This window comes from Candida tropicalis (assembly GCF_000006335.3).
Source record: "Candida tropicalis MYA-3404 genomic scaffold supercont3.2, whole genome shotgun sequence".
NCBI lineage: Eukaryota > Fungi > Ascomycota > Pichiomycetes > Serinales > Debaryomycetaceae > Candida > Candida tropicalis.
This window is the reverse complement of record NW_003020049.1, coordinates 906620-922913: the sequence shown is the minus strand read 5'-3', so window position 1 is coordinate 922913 and position 16294 is coordinate 906620. Positions and strand designations below refer to the sequence as shown.

Sequence of the window (16294 nt, the reverse complement as noted above, 5' to 3'; positions counted from 1 at the left end):
AGAAATATCAACAAAACAAAACTCAACTAAATTAAAGAAATAAAAAGAAAAATAAAGAATTCAAATTAATTAAGAAAGAATTAAAAAAAAAAAAAATCAAAATTATCAACCAAAAAAATAAAAGGCCGCGGATGTTTTTTCAAATCAGAACTTGTACCTCTTTGACAACATTGATATGGTAATGAAACGAGTAAATGGATATCTGGGGAGTTGTATCTTTTTTGCTTCATGTTTGTCTTATCGACGCCTATTGGGTGCTCGTTTCCAGGCAGCATGATCTTTGGGTCGATAATTCAATGTTCCAATACATGATGTGTAAGGTACTAAATGATTGTACGCTTCTTTACCATTTGCTGGTGATTTGATATTTGTATAAGCTTTATAAACACTAAGAGGTGTCCATTCAACATCTCTATCGGATTTTTTTCGTATAGATTTGGGTATTTCTGGCGGTAGGGGTGATTGTCCATTAAGAAACAAATCTTGTATTATAAACTCTTCTCTAATGGTTTTCCTTACTGCATCACTAACAGTTTTCGGTTCTAAATTGGCCAACCTTACTTTTATGTTATTCATTAAATTTACATGACCACATGTCTCATCACTTGGCCATTCATATATGGGTGATGTTACAAAATCATCAAAGTCAACTAATATTTGTGATGGTGATTTGACCAACAGTATCAGCAGTATCAGCAGAGTTGCCGTAGTAGCAGAAACAGCAGTGGTATTTGCAGTAGTTAACAAATCAGAATTCGGACCCATGAAATCGTCTTCTTCCTCTTCTTCATCTTCTTCATCATCGTGAATATTTTTTTCAAGGGATTGTGGTTGGTAAGGTTCTAATGGAATTGAATTTTCTTGCAATTCTTGTTGCAACATGTATAATTCATGGTCATAATTTTCTGGATTAAATAAAGGAGTTGAACAAGTTGCATCTCCTGTGTTTGATGTGAAACCTCTTTCACAATTTAGGTTATCTTTATCCATCATATTTTCTAGAAATGTGTTGTAATCTAAATTGGACGGAAAACAAAAGTCATCCGGTGGTTTTGAAATTAGATTGATATTACAATTGGTTGATGGTGTAGTATTACTGTTTGATGTTGTATGTATGGGCTGTTCAAGGTGATAATTCTTATGCAGTTGTATTTGACAATCTGGTTGGTATTGTCGTTCTGTTGGTGACTGATGTATATCTTGAGTCTGTAATGGCAAGGGTAACTGTAGCTGTAGTTGTGGATGTGGCTGTGGATGATGTTGGTGGTGGTGTTGTTGTTGGTGTTGTTGTTGGTGTTGTTGTTGGTGATCACAATTCAGTAGATTTATTGTCTGACGTAGTTGCAGTTGAATGTGTTGATGTTGTTGTTGTTGATGTTCTTGTTCTTGGTGGTGATTTTGTTGATCCACAATTCCCATTAGATCAGTTGTATCTGTGTCATATTCGGAACAAAACGAAGGTCGTAACAGTTGGAAAGTTTGACTAGATATTGATGGAGATATTTCTACTCTACTAGCATCATATGTACTTGCAGGAATACAATGATTTGTCAAGTACTCCCATTCTGCAGCAGAAAAATCTATTTGGATATGTGACGATATATCATTACTTAATGTAAAATTATCTTGATTAACTGATGGGGTTCTATCATTGGCTGTTGTGTCTTGTTTTCTATTACGTTGATGTTTGTAGTCACTCAAATTCGGATAGTCTTGAAAGTTCAATTCATCATCAAAGTTTAGGACCATCCCTCCAACAACACAAAAAGGACTAGAACTTTCAGTTTGAGAGAGAAAAGCTTAACCCTCGATGTTTATTTTCCTTTTGAATAAATTATAGCTACTATATTTTTTCAATTAATTTTTTTGGAGGGGGTAAATTTGCAATTTCTTTGAAAAATGTTTAACCAAGTACAATATACTTGAATTACTTGACACCACTTACTTTTATTTTGAGGATTGTAATACTTCTTTAAAAAAAAAGGAAATATAATATGGAAGTATTAATCAAAACCAAAAAAATTTTAAAATTCAAAAACCTAATACCAAGTAGAATATTTTGAACTTCCAAAAAAAAAAAAAATGATAATAGGGAAAGTCACCTGTGTCTTGAATCTATCCAAGATAACAAAAAAAAAATCTCTGATAAAACTAACAGCAAAAAACAAAAAAATAATGAAAAAGAAAAACACGCAGAAAGGAAACTATATAATGTAATTACAAATGATTAAGGGTCATTCATTAATTTTGATCATATATATACATCCTGGGAAGTTTTAAGAGAAAAGGAATGGGGGGACTTAAAAGATGAGGAGTTTTTTCATATCATAATCAAGAAATCTTATCACTATAGAAAAAAAATTATCATTTCAGATAAAGTACTCTGATCATCGTAAAAAAAAAGAGAAAATGTGGCTGTCAAGAAGCTCAAGAATAATGATGCAATCGAAGCAAGTTGATAAATATTAGGAAACATAAAGAATTCTCTCCTGATGTTGGTCAAGATTGCTTGTGTTTATAATTCTTTCAATCAACTTTGATTTTTTGTTTTTTGTTTTTTGCAGCCAATCATTCAAGGTTGTTGACCATGACGAACAAGGATGCCATTGATAAATTACATTGACTTTTAATATACCTCTGGTATCACTCTCAATATTATAAACCCTTTTCATGACATCACTCCCCTTGTACCTCTTGTAGATATGATGCTATCACTTGAATAAGTTACATATCATTGCGTTGGTATAATTTCCCTGTTCTGTTAGAATTCGCAACAAAATTACCGGTCGTGTCTCTGTGCACAAAAACAAGAAGAAGAAGAAAAAAAAAAATTTGTGAGTCAGCGGAAGCGGAACTGAAAAATTTCACAACAGACAATCATCAGCATATGGTGTGCTTGTACTTTCGGATTTTTAATTTAAGGAAACTATAGTTATTCAACTAACCAACAAAATCATGTCCTTAATAAGACTTTATAGTGCCAGACAACAATTGGTAAGGTGCAGAGTAGTCAATCAACATACTCCTTCACTTCTTAGATTCAAAGCAACTGCTACTCCAACTCCAAGACAAAGATGGACAGCTCTTCGAGATTCCGATTTCACTATTGATTCACATGGTGAAGAACAACCAGATTATGTCAAATTGATTTTAACTTCAAGAGTATATGATGTTGTTGATGATGCCGGTACTCCATTAACATATGCTGTTAACTTATCTCACAGATGTGGTACTAATGTGTATCTTAAAAGAGAAGACTTATTACCTGTTTTTTCATTCAAATTAAGAGGTGCTTATAATATGATTGCTCATTTGCATTCTAATTCTCCTCAACCAATTTCTGGTGTCATTGCATGTTCAGCAGGAAATCATGCTCAAGGTGTTGCATTTTCTGCTAATAAATTGAATATTCCTGCTACTATTGTTATGCCAACTGCTACTCCTTCAATTAAATATACCAATGTTTCAAGATTGGGTTCTCAAGTTGTATTATATGGTGATGATTTTGATTCTGCTAAACAAGAATGTGCCAGATTGAGTGAAGAACAAGGTTTAATTGATATCCCACCTTTTAACCATCCTTATGTTATTGCTGGTCAAGGTACTATTGCTTTGGAAATTACTAGACAATTGAGATTGGATAAATTGGATGCAATTTTTGTTCCTGTTGGTGGCGGTGGTTTAATTGCTGGTGTTGCTGTTTATTTGAAACAAATTGCTCCTCATGTCAAAATCATTGGTGTTGAAACTTATGATGCTGATGCTTTATATCAATCTTTGAAGAATGATTCTCTGACCGTTTTGGATAGAGTTGGTTTATTTGCCGATGGTACCGCTGTTAAAGTTTTGGGTGACGAAACTTGGAGACTTGCCAGAGAATTGGTTGATGAAGTTGTTCGTGTTAATACTGATGAATTGTGTGCTGCCATCAAAGATATTTTTGAGGATACTAGACTGATTACTGAACCATCCGGTGCTTTATCTGTTGCTGGTTTGAAAAAGTATATTGAAGAACATCCAGAAATTGATCATTCTGATAAAACTTATGTTCCTGTTTTATCCGGAGCCAATATGAATTTTGATAGATTGAGATTTGTTAGTGAAAGAGCTGTTTTGGGTGAAGGTAAAGAAGTTTCATTGGCAGTTACTATTCCAGAAAAACCGGGTGAATTTGCTAGATTACAAAATATCATTAACCCAAGAGCCATTACTGAATTTTCTTATAGATGCAGTGGCAAAGATACTGCCAATATTTTTGTTTCATTTAATGTTGTTGACAAGAACAGAGAAAAGGCTTCAGTTATTGATGAAATGACTACTGCTGGTTATGAAGTTGTTGATATTTCCGATAACGAATTGGCTAAATCCCATGGTCGTTATTTGGTTGGTGGTAAAGCACCAGTTGAAAAGACTGTTCAAGAAAAGATTTATCAATTTGAATTCCCAGAAAAACCGAATGCTTTGTTTAACTTTTTACAAGCTTTAAAGAGTGATTGGGATATCAGTTTATTTAATTACAGAAACCATGGTCATGATGTTGGTAAGATTTTATGTGGTTTCACTCTTCCTGAAGGTTCTGAAAAGGATTTCCAACAATTCTTGAAGAATGTTGGTTATACTTTTGTTGATGAATCCGATAATGTCTTCTATAAGAAATTCTTGAGAGATTAAGGTTTAATGATTTGTGCATCGATACTATTTACACGATTATAATAAATAAATATACATATACGTTTTTGGCTTAATCATCACGACGTAAGAATGCTTGGTATGCATCATTCTTGATATGAACTTTACCAGTTGCTTTCATTTGTTTCTTACCTTCTTTCTGTCTTTCCAATAATTTCTTATAACGAGAAATATCAGCAGCATGTAATCTTTGAGTAACATCTTTTCTTCTAGCTTTAATAGTTTCTCTAGCTACAACTTTATTATTAACTTTAGCTTGAATGGCAACTTCAAACAATTGGTTTTTCAAGTATTTTTTAAATTTACTAACATACTCTTTACCTCTTGCTTGAGCTTGTGATTTATGAATAATTGTTGTTAAGGCATCTTGTGGTTCTCCATTAACACAAAGTTCTAATTTGACAATATCTGATTTCTTATATCCTGCTTCTTCATAATCTAATGATGCATACCCTTTAGTGCACCCTTTCAATTTACCAAAGAAATCTTCTACTAATTGAGATAATGGGATTTCGTATTTAAGTAAAACTTGTCCCGTTGTTAAATATTCAATATCCTTTTGTTCACCACGATTATTTAAACATAAAGTCATTACATTCCCCATGTATTCTTCGGGAACTGTCATTATAGCTTCAACATAAGGTTCTAAATATTTCTCAACATCATGATGCCTTGTATTATCTGGGAATTCATCAGGATTTGTAATTACCTTTTCGGTTCCATTTTTATAAAAAATCTTGTATGGAACAGTAGGAGCAGTTAAAATAATTTGAGCTCCATATTCTTTCTCCAATCTTTCTTTAAATACAGAAGCATGTAAAGAACCCAAGAATCCCAATCTCCAACCTAATCCCAAAGCATTTGAAGTTTCTTGTTCCAATGTGACTGCTCTGTCATTCAAAACCAAATTTTGCATTTGATCATCCATCGCATTAAATTCTCTACCATCTGCAGGGAATGCACCAACGAAAACCATTGGTTTAGGTTCTTCAAATCCTGGTAATGGTTCTAATCCTTCCGATTTTCCCAATTGATAAAATGTATCACCTACAAGTGCTTCACGAGGATTTTTCATACCAGGAATGATATATGCCACTTGACCTGCTTTAATATGATCCATAGGAGTTCTATCAGGGTACATTATTCCAACTTCTTTAACATCATATGCTTTGTTTGAATGGGCTGAAACAATCTTCATACCTTTTTTTAATTTCCCATCAACAATATGTAGCAACATGACTACACCAACATAAGGATCATGCCAAGAATCAACTAATAATGCCCTTAAAGGTTTAGTTTCATCACAATTTGGAGCTGGGATATTCTTAATAATTGAAGGAATGATTTGTTCAACATTTAATCCAGTTTTAGCACTTACTGCAATACAATCATTTGAATCCAATTCAAAAGTAGTTTCAACCTGTTCCATAGCACCTGGTATATTTGCTGAATCCAAATCAATTTTATTAATAATTGGAATTAACTTTAACCCCATACTATAAGCAAGATAAAAATTTGCTACTGTTTGAGCTTGAACTCCTTGTGATGCATCAACTAATAATAATGCACCACCACAAGATGCATAAGATCTAGATACTTCGGCTCTAAAATCAACATGACCTGGAGTATCAACTAAATGTAATAAATAATCTTGATTTCCATCATTATAAAACATTGAAACTGTTTGTGCTTTAACAGTAATTCCTCGTTCTCTTTCAACCTCTAATTTATCTAATACTTGAGCTTTCATACCTGGTTGAATAACTCCAGTTAATTCTAATAATCTATCAGATAATGTAGATTTCCCATGATCAACATGAGCAACAATACTAAAATTTCGATAATTTTCAATGGGGATTTTATCTATTCTTTCTTGAATTGCTTTTCGTGTTTGTTCTTGACTTATTTTGAGTCTCATTTCTTCAGCTGCACTCATTGGTTTAACTGTACTGTACCATTTTTTAAGTGGTGATCTTATACGTAGTATTTCAGGTATTCTATATCTTAGTAGCATTGTCCATGTGATCGTAGTTGTGAGTATCTAATGATGATGGTTGAAATCAAACTTCGATTCGAAATTCTTGAAAAAAAATGAAAAAAAAAAATTTTGTCACCAATTTTATTTGAACTCCGCGCACACAGATCTACACCACGCTACCATATTCATCATATATTAAACATACAAACAATAACTATTTAGCTATCCAATGGTGGTATATCTACGAGTTCTTTTTGGTTTAACATCAATTTCATCGAAATCAAAAACTGACAAATCTGAGTTTGAACTTAAATTAGGTGTGGGTGTAGTAGCAAGTGATTTACGTTTTTTTGAAGCATTATTAGAATTTGTTATATTTTTTAATGGTTTTCTTTTGGTTGATTTTGACTCATTGTCATTGGTATCTTTTTGATTAGATTTTTTGACTGAATAATTAATCAACACATTTTCTCCAACTGCATCCAACATTTTAACTGATTCTCTTCTCATTTTAGCATTCAATGATAATGGTTTATAACTAACTTCCTTTCTTGCTCTTGTAGGTCGTCTCGGTGGTGAATCAACTGGTTCTTGTTTTAATTCTGGGGTTGGGCTCTTTACTAGTGATTCAATGCTTTGAATATCTTCCAGTGATGACAATTGCGATGGTGGTGGTAATGATGGGGGTTGAGAAAAAGTAGCCTTACGTTGAGATCTTTTTGATTTCTCTTGCTTATCATCTTCTTTAGAAGTTTCAGTAAACAGTGAATAAGAGTAATTGACAATTGGATTTTTATGAGAAACTTCTTCTACCACCTTATTTTGCTCTTCTTCATTATGACTCAGTTCCAGTAATTCCAAAATAGTTGAAACATCACCATTGTTACTTTTTTGATCATTTTTACCACTATCATCATCATCATCCTGATCTTTTCTTTTGAAATATTGAGGAAGTTCAAAACTTTTAGTTGATTCGATGCTAAATCTCAGTGAGGACAACATAGCACCACCACTACTAGTACTTCTTCTACTGTTCCCACTTGATACACTAACTCTATTACCAAACAGACTATCTTGAAACTCTAATCTATGTTCCAGTCGCAAGTTTTGAATGAATCGTAAAGAATCTTGAAAATCATTATTAATTTTTAATTCCATTGAATTAATTAATGAATTCACTGTATCTTTTAATTTATTAATTTGTGAATTTGAGTCATCCAATTTATTTTCTAATTCGGTTATTTTAGCTGAATATATTGCATTTCTTTGTGCTAAGATTCTGTTTTGTTCACGAAGAGTTTGAATTAATGATTCTTCATTTGTTGATTTTATTGATGATGCGGTATCAGTGGTTGTTGTTGTAGAAGAAGAAGATGATGATGATGATGGTCGTGATATATGAAATGTCGATCTTCTTGATATTGAATCCGTCGGTAATATCTCTGATTTCCTTGCCATGATAATGGTGGTTTGACTTCGTTGAAAGTGGTTTCTTGATTTGTTGATTTGTTTGTTGATAATTCAAAAAAAAAAAAAAATCAAAATCAAAATCAAAACAAACGCCAAAAAAAAAAAAATTCACTCAACGAGTATTAACATCATCATCATCATCAACATCAACATCGATCAACAACAATAACAACTATTATAAACCACCATTAGAACAAACACTTTATAATGCAGAGATCAACAAGTAACAATTCATCGATATATCAAAAAATTGCAGAAAAAAGAGAAAATTTGGAAAAATTAAGAGAATTTAAACAATTAACATCTGATTTAGTTAATCAATTAGAATCAATAGGTTATAAATTAGAAACTATGAATGAAGGTACAACAAGTGTTGCATTAATTTTATCAAATTGGAAAAGTGTAATTCAATCTATTTCTTTGGCTTCAATGGCTTTAATTAATCAACAAAATAATCATGACGATGATAATAATAATAATAATAGTACTAAACAAGGAGAAGATGAAAAGTTTCCTGAACCTTTGGTTAGAATTAAACTTGATCAACTGAATCAAAAAGATCAAGATGATGATAAAGATCAAGAAGAGGAAGATGAAGATGAGTATCAACAAGAAGAGGAATATAATAATGATCGATAAATTGAAAAAAAAAAAAAAGATTATTCTAGTATTTCATTACACCCTATTTATAGTCTAGCTTGTTCTTTAACTGATTCAACCCATAATTTGAATTTATTATCGTTGAGTCTTTCAATTAATTTCATGATTAAAGATTCATTAAATTGTCTAATAACAAGATCATCTTGATATTGATCATTATCATTCTGGATCAAACTTGGATTGATCAATAATTGATCTAGTTTTGAAATTGCATTAGGATCCAGTGTTAAAGTCTTGAAAAGAATAGAATCAGTGGCCATTTCCCTAAGTTTAGCATCGGATGAAGAATTCATATCCTTGATGTTATCATCATCCTCATCACCTATGGTTAACAAACGAATCAATACTAAAGCTGAATAATAATCAGATAAACTTTGATTAATTATTGATTGGGCTGTTTTAAATGCATATCCAAAGGATTCTTTATTAAGTAGTGATGGTTTTATAGTTGTTAATAAATTAATTAATTCAATTGATGATAATTGCAAATTCTTAACAAGTTTCTCATAATATTGATCAATTAATGAAGAATTTTGATATTCTTTAGTGATCTTTGCATTGATATAACTCTTAATAAATGTTCCCTTTGGTATAGCTTCAATTCTTCCAATTTCATTGTTGGTTAATTTTTGATATTTAATAACCAATAATTGATTATTAATATCATTTAAATTATCCTTGTCATCATTTGCAGCAATTGCACACAATTTAGCCAATGAATATTTAATCTGTTGATCTTGTAACTTCAATGGTGGTTGTTTTTGAGCAGATGTGATCAATGCATCAGAAGCTTGATTGAATTGACTATCCAATAAATATCTAATCCATGAAACATTTGAAGTTTTAATTGGTTTTTCATTGAAATATTTCAATAGATAAGATTTATAATCAATGAAATCTAATAATAATGATTGAATTTGATTATTCTTTAAATAATAATCATAAACACAACTAGCAAATTCATAGCCAAACTTTTCAAAATATTTAATATAATTCAATTCTTCAAGTGGGATATTCTTGATGGTTTTTTGGTAATCCAATATTCTTGCTAATGATGCAAAATCTTGATATTTTTCACCAATTTCAATTGATTCTTGAATAAGATCAAACTGTAATAATACTTCAATCCAATAGTATTTGATTTCATTATACCATTTTTGATAATCTTCAAGTTGTTTATTGTCTTCTGTCGATGATGAAGTTACTTTCATATAACTGATTGCTTCATTGACAAAATAATATAAAACTTCAACCAATTTCAATGCATCTTTTGATTTGGTGTTATCAATTCCAATTGAATCAACAACAAACTCACGAGTGAATATTTCTTGAGTTCGAACAATTAAATGAGTTTCAAATATCCAAGATTTAACAATTTCGTTCTTGATATATTTCACGTCATTTAAATAAACTCCTTGATATAATGTATTGACAATTAATTGTAAAACCGGTAAATTCTCTTTGCCTAATTCTTCAATAAATTGGGTCAAAACTTGATTTATATTGGATATTTTATGAGTGAAAAACTCTCTTAAATCACCAACTTGTTTTTGTAATACCTGTTTCAATGAATCGGTTTCATCAATAATAGTCCACAATTGATAAGCAACATCTGATTTCTCCAAATTTTCAACAATTTGTGGGATGACTGATTGGTTAAATCCATTTCTTTCAACATATTCAATGAGTGTTTTGTATAACTTCACTTTCAAACTAGTCAAATCAGAAATTGATGGTAATGTTTTAGGTAAATAAGCTGAAGTTGAGTCTAAAATCTCTTGGATGATTGATTGGATTGCTTTAGTTATAATCTCCGAATCAAATCTTTGAATTAAATCGAAATCAATTTCTTCAATATCTGAATAGAAAATAGCTTGTTCAATATGAGATTTAACCACTGTCAATGGATCAGTAACAACCTCATTGTCGATATCTTGAGATTCTGGGAATTTTTCAACTCTAATAACACCAAAATTTTTAGTTATTAAAACAATAGCTGGGTTTGAGTTTGCTGATTGATTCTCGTATCCATTACCAATAAACTCCACAGATGATTTAAATCGAATGATATCTTCCCATCTTGGTTTATAATAATAGTAGGAATTGGATCTCTTTGTGGATAATGACTCTGTAAGATAAGAAATATTCAAATCAGTTAAAATTATAGAATTATCAATAATGACAAATGCTGTTTTCTCAGGTTTTGGTAAATAAAGTCTTGGTTTATTGATGGTATTATCATATGATGGAGCTGTTTTTAATTTATGAGATCCAATTGGTAATGAACCAGATCTATTAATTTTTAAAGTAATCAAATATAAATCATCTTGAATATTCACCAATGCTAAATAATAGCGTTCCCCTTCTTCTGCTTCATCATCATCTTCTTCTTCATCGTTAGTACTATTAGTGGTAGTTTGATCGATTGGCCAAATATCCAAGAATTCCAACTGTTGATCTAATAACATCCCTGGATATTCATTAACATCAATACTAATATATTGTTTGAAAGATTTCTTTTTGTCAATATAAGGAGATCCATTAGCTGAGAATAAGTTATAAGTATATAAATGGAAACCACCAGAAGAATCCAAAACGATAATTTCTTGACAAGTTCCATGATTTGATATTTTCCCTGATCTAATAGCAACAATGTCATTATCAAATGTTTCACCATTAGATGAAGAATTGTTAAATAATTTTTGTAAAAAACTTTGATTATTTAATAATTCCAAATATCCCAATTGTGGTTTACTTTTAAAATCTCTTAAAGAAATCAATAAACATCTATTAAAATTAGTAGCAATAACAATTCCTGAAGGTTCAATATTTTCGGCTACAACAATACATTCATTTTTCTTTAAAGGTAAATTTAATTCTAATGATTTATCATTAATTAATCCCAATGAAGGAGCATGTTGTACACTTTCATAAAATTTGACCAATCCAGAAATTCCATCAATTATAATCAATCCAGGATCTTGTCCAGTACCACTTGAAGGTCTTGTTAAAATAGCCATTGGCAATTTAAATCTTGATTTATCAATTGGAAATTCAATCGACAACGGGATTGAATCAGTTAATTTATAACTCCACACAAATATCGAATCTTCATTGATAACTAATGAATAATTTGATTCACAATCTGAATAACCATTGATGAAAGATGTTGAATGGGTTTTAAAAACTGATGGTAATGCAGGTAAACTTGATACACAATAATGTTCATTCTTGGTAAGTTCTTGCGTTGTACTTATAGTATGTTGTTTTGCAATTGAAGAATAACTTAAGTTATCTTCTGGTTCTGCTGTTGCTTGTTTCTTGTCTATTCCACTGTTACGTGGTTTAAATATCGACATTACTGGTATAACCTTTCTGGTTGTTTATAGTTTTTTATTGTTGTTGTTGTTGTTGGTGATGGTGATGATGAAAGATGAAAATAAATTTTTGCTCAATTTTTTTTTTTTTTGTTTTGAAATGGAAAACTTGGTTCATGCACGACTTACCTACAAAAATGTATAAACATGTTGAAAAAAAAAAAACAATTTGCAATTTCCTATCTATTTATATATATTAAAAACAAACCTATACTCTTTGTTTCTTGCTTGGAGGCTGTTGTTCTTCATCGTCTTCTTCTTCGTCAGCAGCTGAACCATATTCTTCATCTGAGACATAAACATCACTGCCTTCTTCATCTTCATCTTCATCTTCACTTATTTGATCATATTTCTCTTTCAAACCTTTCATCTTTCTGGTTTGTAATTTACTTAAATCTTGTTTACCAACATGGATTTGAGCAACCTTATCACCCATGAAATCGGTACTAACATTCTTTTTAACTTTTGGTTCCAATTGTTTTGGTTTCTTATTAGCTTCTTTTTCAATTTCAGGACTTGGGGAAATTCTTCTACCAATTTTAAAATCTAATCTTGGACCAATTTCATCCAATTCAATTCTTGGTAATTTTTGACCAGATTTATAAGATTTCAATTTATAAACTCTGAAATAAACATTTGGTAAAATTTTATCATCATTTAAATCTTCAATTTCTCCAGTTGATAATGAAATAACATATTGTAATCCAGCAACATCTTGTAAATCAGTTTCTTCACCTCTGAAAAAATCCAAAAATAATGATTTAACATGTTGATAAACTGGATGAGAATCAAATAATGGTCCATTAAATGAAAACATTGGTTTTAAACCAATTGTAAAAGTCAACTTCTTGAAATCTTGTAATAATTTATGATTCTTTTGTATGGAAAATTCAATCATATCATAAACTTTATAATTGAAAAATCTAATAAATGTTAAATTATTTGGTCTTTTTTTATTACTTGATGAAAATACCATTAATGAACAATCATTCTTTTCACTGAAAAATTCCAATTCTTCATAATTTTCAAATGGTCTAATTTCATTCTTCTTAGAAAACTTTTTAATAAATGGTTTTTTAAATGCCATTAAATCACACATAGCATCATGTAAAAATTTATTTCCCGTTGAACCAGGAACGAAAAGAGCTGTCTTGGTGTTTTCAACTAATTTAGCTTCCTTCTTGACTAACGCTCTCTTGGAACGAGCATTCTTTGGTTTAACTGTTCTAATCATTATAACAATAAAGCAATAATAAAGTAGGATAAACAAATGATGATAGGGACTATATAAAAAAAAAGAAAATAAAGGGCAAAGGTTATATTGATTTTCCATTTTTTTTTCCTTTCTCAGAGAAAGCGATGAGCCTGAAAAAGAAAGAAAGAAAGAAAAAAAAATGTTTACTATGTGTCACGTGATACACCAATAAAACAGTTGAACTGGACCAAATTAATGTATGATAAGAATAAAAAATGCTGAAAGATGTGAAGTAGAGTGGATTATTGATGAAGTTAAATATAACTAGCAGGTGTACAATTCAGATTGACTACATGGTAAAAAAAAACCAACAACAATAAATCTAACAAACGATCGATATAACAAAACAACTCAGAAATTGAACCCAAGATGTAAACGTTCTTATTCATTTTGAGACTGAAAACCGTTTAAAACTTTGAAACTAAACCTCTCACAATATTTTGGTGTAATAGCCATTGAAATCACAATCAGTCGGTTTGTATCACGTGACATGTTTTGAATATCAATCTTAAATTCGTTAATTGAATATTTAATAAGAACAACTTCCTATACATCATATACTTTTTTTTTTATGTTTCAAACTACATATTGATCAGACAGACACACATTCGTAACTTATTTTTTGATAACTTCATTAATAGCATTAGCCAAATAATCAACATTATTATCATTAATACCAGAAATACTGAATCTACCATCTTCAGTAGCATATACGGAATATTCATTTCTTAATCTAATAACTTGTTCTGGAGATAAACCGGTGTAAACAAACATACCTCTTTGTTTCAACAAATGATCCCAGTTGTAGTTTGATTTGTCCAATTTTTCATATAATTTAGAACGGACAGTGTTTAATCTACCAACAACATTGTCTAATTCTTGTAACCATTCAGGTAATAAACCAGAGGATTCATCAAAGATGACTTCGACAATCTTAGAACCATGGATTGGAGGAGAAGAATACATTGGTCTAATCAATTTTTTCAATTGAGATTCAACAGCTTTTGAAGATTCACTTGATGGAGTAATAATAGAAATAGAACCAGTTCTTTCACCATAAAGACCCATGTTTTTAGCAAATGATTGACATAAAGCAAATGATGGGATTTTGTTTTCATTAGCCAATTGAGTCAATTTTCTAATCATGCCAATATCTTCAAATGGTTTACCACTAGCAAAACCTTGATAGGCCATATCAACTAATGGGAATAATTTTTTATCTTGGACGATTTGTAAAACTTCATCCCATTGTTCAGAAGTCAAATCCATACCGGTTGGGTTGTGACAACAAGCATGAAGCAAAACAATTGATTCATTTGGAGCATTGGTTAAAGATTGTTTCAAGTTGTCGAAATCCAAATCATTTTTAGAAGTTTCGTAATAAGCATAAAATTCAGGTTCTAAACCAGCATCTTTGAAAACAGCAACATGATTAGCCCAAGTTGGTTTTGGAACCAAGATTTTTTTGGAAGAATAGAATCTGTTCAAGAAATCAGCAATAACTCTTAAAGAACCAGTACCAGAGATGGTTTGAGAAGTGACAATTCTACCATCATCAATCAATTGTTTACCATTTGCGTCTTTCCCAGAGTTGTTGAAAATGAAATTTTTGACAATAGATTGGAAATTTTTAGAACCGATAATTGGAGTGTATTCCTTTTCGGTTTCTTTACTCAACAAGATTTCTTCAGCTTTTTTAACTGATGGGAAAATGATTGGTTTACCGGAATTATCTCTATAAGCACCAACACCCAAGTTGATTTTCTTTGGGTTTGAATCGTTGATGAAAGCTTCGGTGATACCCAAGATTTTATCAGGAGGGGCCAAAGGAATATCGTTCCACTTGGACAATTGAGTAGTGGAAGATAAGAATCTAAGGGTATATTGGGATTGTCTAGTAGTAGATTTAATCAATTGAGATCTGTACATGATTGATATAGGAAGTCAAGATGTTGATTTAAAAGAAAAGGAAATCGGAAATAAAAAAGAAAGAAAAAGAAAAAGAAATAGAAATAGAAATAGAAATATAAAAAATTTTCCTTTGTTGATTATTATCGGTGGTATTTATTCCAAACTGAAAGAGGAGTCAATAAATCAACAATAAGGACATGGAAAATTTTTCATTACTGAGAGAAAAGAAGAAAAAAAAAATTATTTTTTTTTAGTTCCGCTAATTTCCTATGGGCGGACAGCGGATTAAGTTGGGCTGGATCGAGTTGAGTTGAGTTGAGTAGAAGTCTCGGTAGAATGCAATTACTGCACTGTGTGTATGCCTGTGTAATAATAGTAAACGACTCATGGGAAATGAGGGGATGATGACTCAATTCTAAATGGAAACTCATATTGCAATGGTACAAAAGAGCAGTGGTTCAGGTTTTGTGTGTCCCCTATATTCTACACCAATGTTGAACAACACCATACATGGTGGTTATCACCACCATTGAATCAACAGGTTAAACTGTCAAATTCAATGTTACCCTGATTGTAGATAATAATAATAATAACGAAATAATCGGTATCCATGTCAATCAATCAATGGAAAAATCAGATGAGTTGAATTTTCATTCTCGGTTCCTCGGCCAAATGGAAGTTGGAATAACCCATGATGCACGTGAATTACGCGCTAACAATTATTATCTGATTCCTAATTTATCCGTAATTAAACTCAACTCAAATCACAAGAATAACAAGAATAACACCTGTCAATACAAATTATTTATCGAACCATTCTTCTTTGTAATAACAACGGTTGTAATAATTAACCCGAATTTCGGATACTTCCTCCCTTCTAATTATATTATTATGTAAGCTATTTAAAGATGAAATCAAATATCCTCTCTTTGTTATAAATTTTAATTCAAATTT

General features: G+C 30.9%; 8 protein-coding genes across 8 annotated transcripts; 2 read left to right on the top strand and 6 right to left on the bottom strand. All coding sequences in view use genetic code 12, as the record gives it.

The window, feature by feature from the left end:
* Nucleotides 1-237: 237 nt before the first annotated feature.
* On the bottom strand, nucleotides 238-1749 carry FGR12 (Fgr12p; the record flags this gene model as incomplete). Its single annotated transcript, XM_002547139.1, has 1 exon — nucleotides 238-1749. One exon carries the CDS (start codon nucleotides 1747-1749, stop codon nucleotides 238-240), a length of 1512 nt encoding a protein of 503 aa, XP_002547185.1.
* Nucleotides 1750-2955: 1206 nt separating this feature from the next.
* Nucleotides 2956-4671, top strand: ILV1 (threonine ammonia-lyase; the record flags this gene model as incomplete). Its single annotated transcript, XM_002547138.1, has 1 exon — nucleotides 2956-4671. The coding sequence occupies one exon, from the start codon at nucleotides 2956-2958 to the stop codon at nucleotides 4669-4671; it is 1716 nt and encodes a 571-aa protein (XP_002547184.1).
* Nucleotides 4672-4741: 70 nt separating this feature from the next.
* On the bottom strand, nucleotides 4742-6703 carry CTRG_01489 (GTPase; the record flags this gene model as incomplete). The annotated part of the gene is made up of 1 exon (XM_002547137.1): nucleotides 4742-6703. One exon carries the CDS (start codon nucleotides 6701-6703, stop codon nucleotides 4742-4744), a length of 1962 nt encoding a protein of 653 aa, XP_002547183.1.
* A 186-nt stretch (nucleotides 6704-6889) lies between these two features.
* On the bottom strand, nucleotides 6890-8125 carry SGO1 (Sgo1p; the record flags this gene model as incomplete). The annotated part of the gene is made up of 1 exon (XM_002547136.1): nucleotides 6890-8125. The coding sequence occupies one exon, from the start codon at nucleotides 8123-8125 to the stop codon at nucleotides 6890-6892; it is 1236 nt and encodes a 411-aa protein (XP_002547182.1).
* A 219-nt stretch (nucleotides 8126-8344) lies between these two features.
* DAD2 (Dad2p) lies at nucleotides 8345-8776 on the top strand (the record flags this gene model as incomplete). Its single annotated transcript, XM_002547135.1, has 1 exon — nucleotides 8345-8776. One exon carries the CDS (start codon nucleotides 8345-8347, stop codon nucleotides 8774-8776), a length of 432 nt encoding a protein of 143 aa, XP_002547181.1.
* A 47-nt stretch (nucleotides 8777-8823) lies between these two features.
* Nucleotides 8824-12156, bottom strand: CTRG_01486 (uncharacterized protein; the record flags this gene model as incomplete). The annotated part of the gene is made up of 1 exon (XM_002547134.1): nucleotides 8824-12156. The coding sequence occupies one exon, from the start codon at nucleotides 12154-12156 to the stop codon at nucleotides 8824-8826; it is 3333 nt and encodes a 1110-aa protein (XP_002547180.1).
* Nucleotides 12157-12382: 226 nt separating this feature from the next.
* On the bottom strand, nucleotides 12383-13507 carry RPF2 (rRNA-binding ribosome biosynthesis protein; the record flags this gene model as incomplete). Its single annotated transcript, XM_002547133.1, has 1 exon — nucleotides 12383-13507. The coding sequence occupies one exon, from the start codon at nucleotides 13505-13507 to the stop codon at nucleotides 12383-12385; it is 1125 nt and encodes a 374-aa protein (XP_002547179.1).
* Nucleotides 13508-14044: 537 nt separating this feature from the next.
* AAT1 (aspartate transaminase) lies at nucleotides 14045-15358 on the bottom strand (the record flags this gene model as incomplete). The annotated part of the gene is made up of 1 exon (XM_002547132.1): nucleotides 14045-15358. One exon carries the CDS (start codon nucleotides 15356-15358, stop codon nucleotides 14045-14047), a length of 1314 nt encoding a protein of 437 aa, XP_002547178.1.
* Between the last annotated feature and the right edge of the window lie 936 nt (nucleotides 15359-16294).